At 28.7% G+C, this 2038-nt stretch overlaps 1 protein-coding gene across 1 annotated transcript; it reads right to left on the bottom strand.

The window, feature by feature from the left end:
• Nucleotides 1-678: 678 nt before the first annotated feature.
• On the bottom strand, nt 679-2038 carry LOC116339326 (the record flags this gene model as incomplete). The annotated part of the gene is made up of 5 exons (XM_031765146.1): nt 679-1036; nt 1125-1412; nt 1494-1607; nt 1687-1824; nt 1895-2038. Coding segments are annotated over 5 exons (783 nt in total), but the record flags the coding sequence as incomplete, so codon positions are not given.

Genomic DNA, 2038 nt, shown 5'->3' with positions numbered 1-2038 from the left:
AATGTTTTACGATATACTTCGTTGTGGCCACGTATTCGTTTTGCAAAATATTAGTGAGTTAGATTTAAATTTACAAATACACGGGGCATTGTTTTTTTTTCATTGTCGTTAATTGAGTTACGCACAAAATAAATTAAAAAAAAAAAAGATAAGACACGGGTTATAATAGATTTCGCACATCATATGAATTGTTTTTATGACTATAATTTTTCGTAACTTCTCTCATTTTAGATATTTCAAGTAACAAACAATACTCAATCAAAATACTGATACTGATATATAAATATATATATATATAATCAACCAAAAACAATTGTTAACACTATTTCATAGAATGAGAATACTTTCTTTTTTCTTCGTAGAATAATAAATAATACATGGAAAAAGCAGCCAAAGTTGTTAAAACGAATCGCAGTCATTTAGGGGCTCGAAAACTTTTATTAGATTTTAAATACATAAAATATTAGCGAGAAAAATGGTACAGGTAAAACTCCTGTTGAACAAAACAAATAATGCTCCCATGATAAAATACTAAGAGTATTCCGATCAAATTTGCAGCAATATTTATAAAATGAATCAATAAATGAGAGAAAGTTCTTGAGTATTATAATTTTTGTTTTAAAAATTGCTGACAAATATGACCGGGTACTCGCAAAATATGAATCCATGACATTTTAAAATTTAAAAACAAAATATTATTTATTCCTCCATTCATTTTCAACAATTTTTTTAAAATCAGTAATATTCCGATTTGCAGCTAATATTGTTAAAACATATAAGTAATCACTGACTCATTTACAGAATTTCTGTTCAACTTTAAAATTGTAGACGACAAAACATATCTTAAAATAAATCAATAAAATTTTATGAAAGCCCAATTGATTTGTGTTATAATATTTTTTTCTCGATTTGTAATATGGTTTGTTACAAAAAAGAATTATATTAAAACATTTCGAAAATATAGATTTTCATTGGGTGGAAATTGCGGCTGTGGGGCCATTCTTTTTTTAAGATTTGTAGCCATAGAAGTTCCTACCTATAGGAATGATCAGAACGAGAAAATGGAAATTAATCAATATGCAATGGAACCGAATGGAAAATGAAATTATAAAAGAAGTTCATACGTTTCTACAACTTTTTCGAGTTGATTTTGTAATTTGAATGCAGCTCAAAATAATGCTTACGAGCACCATAAATTCAACGATAGCAATAAAAGCACCTGCTTTTAAAAACATAAAATAATGATTCTGATACCATGCATTAAGATGTTCTAAACAATTTTCACTATGTCGTGCTCCATTATATTCATGCTTGAGCAATGATTGGCATAGTGAAATATTCATCGGTTTTGGATCGAGATAAGAACGCTCTTCGTTGATATTTTTGAGGATGCAACATGTTTGTGGTACTGTCTGAAAGTTTTTATAATATTCGGAGAAAAAACGTATAGAAATAAATTAACTGAATGGGTACTATGTGAAGATCTTTTTTACCCAATCTTTTTGCCCGAAGTTCTGAAGTTTCCATAAGGACATATCATAGTTTACGTTACTCGATATAGCACAGCATTTGAAATGAGTTTGAATTAAATCAATACTATCCGTCATCTGTAATATATTGTTTCACATAAAGTTTAAACAAGCTTTTCATATGATAAAAACATCCGCATATTTTGGACTTTATTACTTGTTGCTGTACACCATAAGAGTTTTGCAGTATTTTTACCATAAGAGATTCATTTAATTGAAGACCAACACACTTTGGCCAGACAGTCACCATTGAACAAAATGTAGACTCGAATAATAACAGCACGACTAGAAAATACTGAATAATATTTGTTTAAAATCAATGTTTAAAATTTGAATGATATCAATGATTTGTTTTTATTTCATACAATGCTCAAATTGCAATAATTACACCAAAAAATCGTCCACCAGCCAATGAGACTAACAAATATGACAACCAAACCAACTGCTGCAATCAGCAGGGCTAAATAATAGAAAAATGGATGTGGAAGATTCGATAGGACTTCATTGTT

Source organism: Contarinia nasturtii, unplaced genomic scaffold (assembly GCF_009176525.2).
Source record: "Contarinia nasturtii isolate CC-2019 unplaced genomic scaffold, AAFC_CNas_1.1 Cnas_scaffold_493, whole genome shotgun sequence".
Lineage (NCBI taxonomy): Eukaryota > Metazoa > Arthropoda > Insecta > Diptera > Cecidomyiidae > Contarinia > Contarinia nasturtii.
Note: the sequence above shows the minus strand (reverse complement) of the source record. Positions and strands in the feature narration are given on the sequence as shown.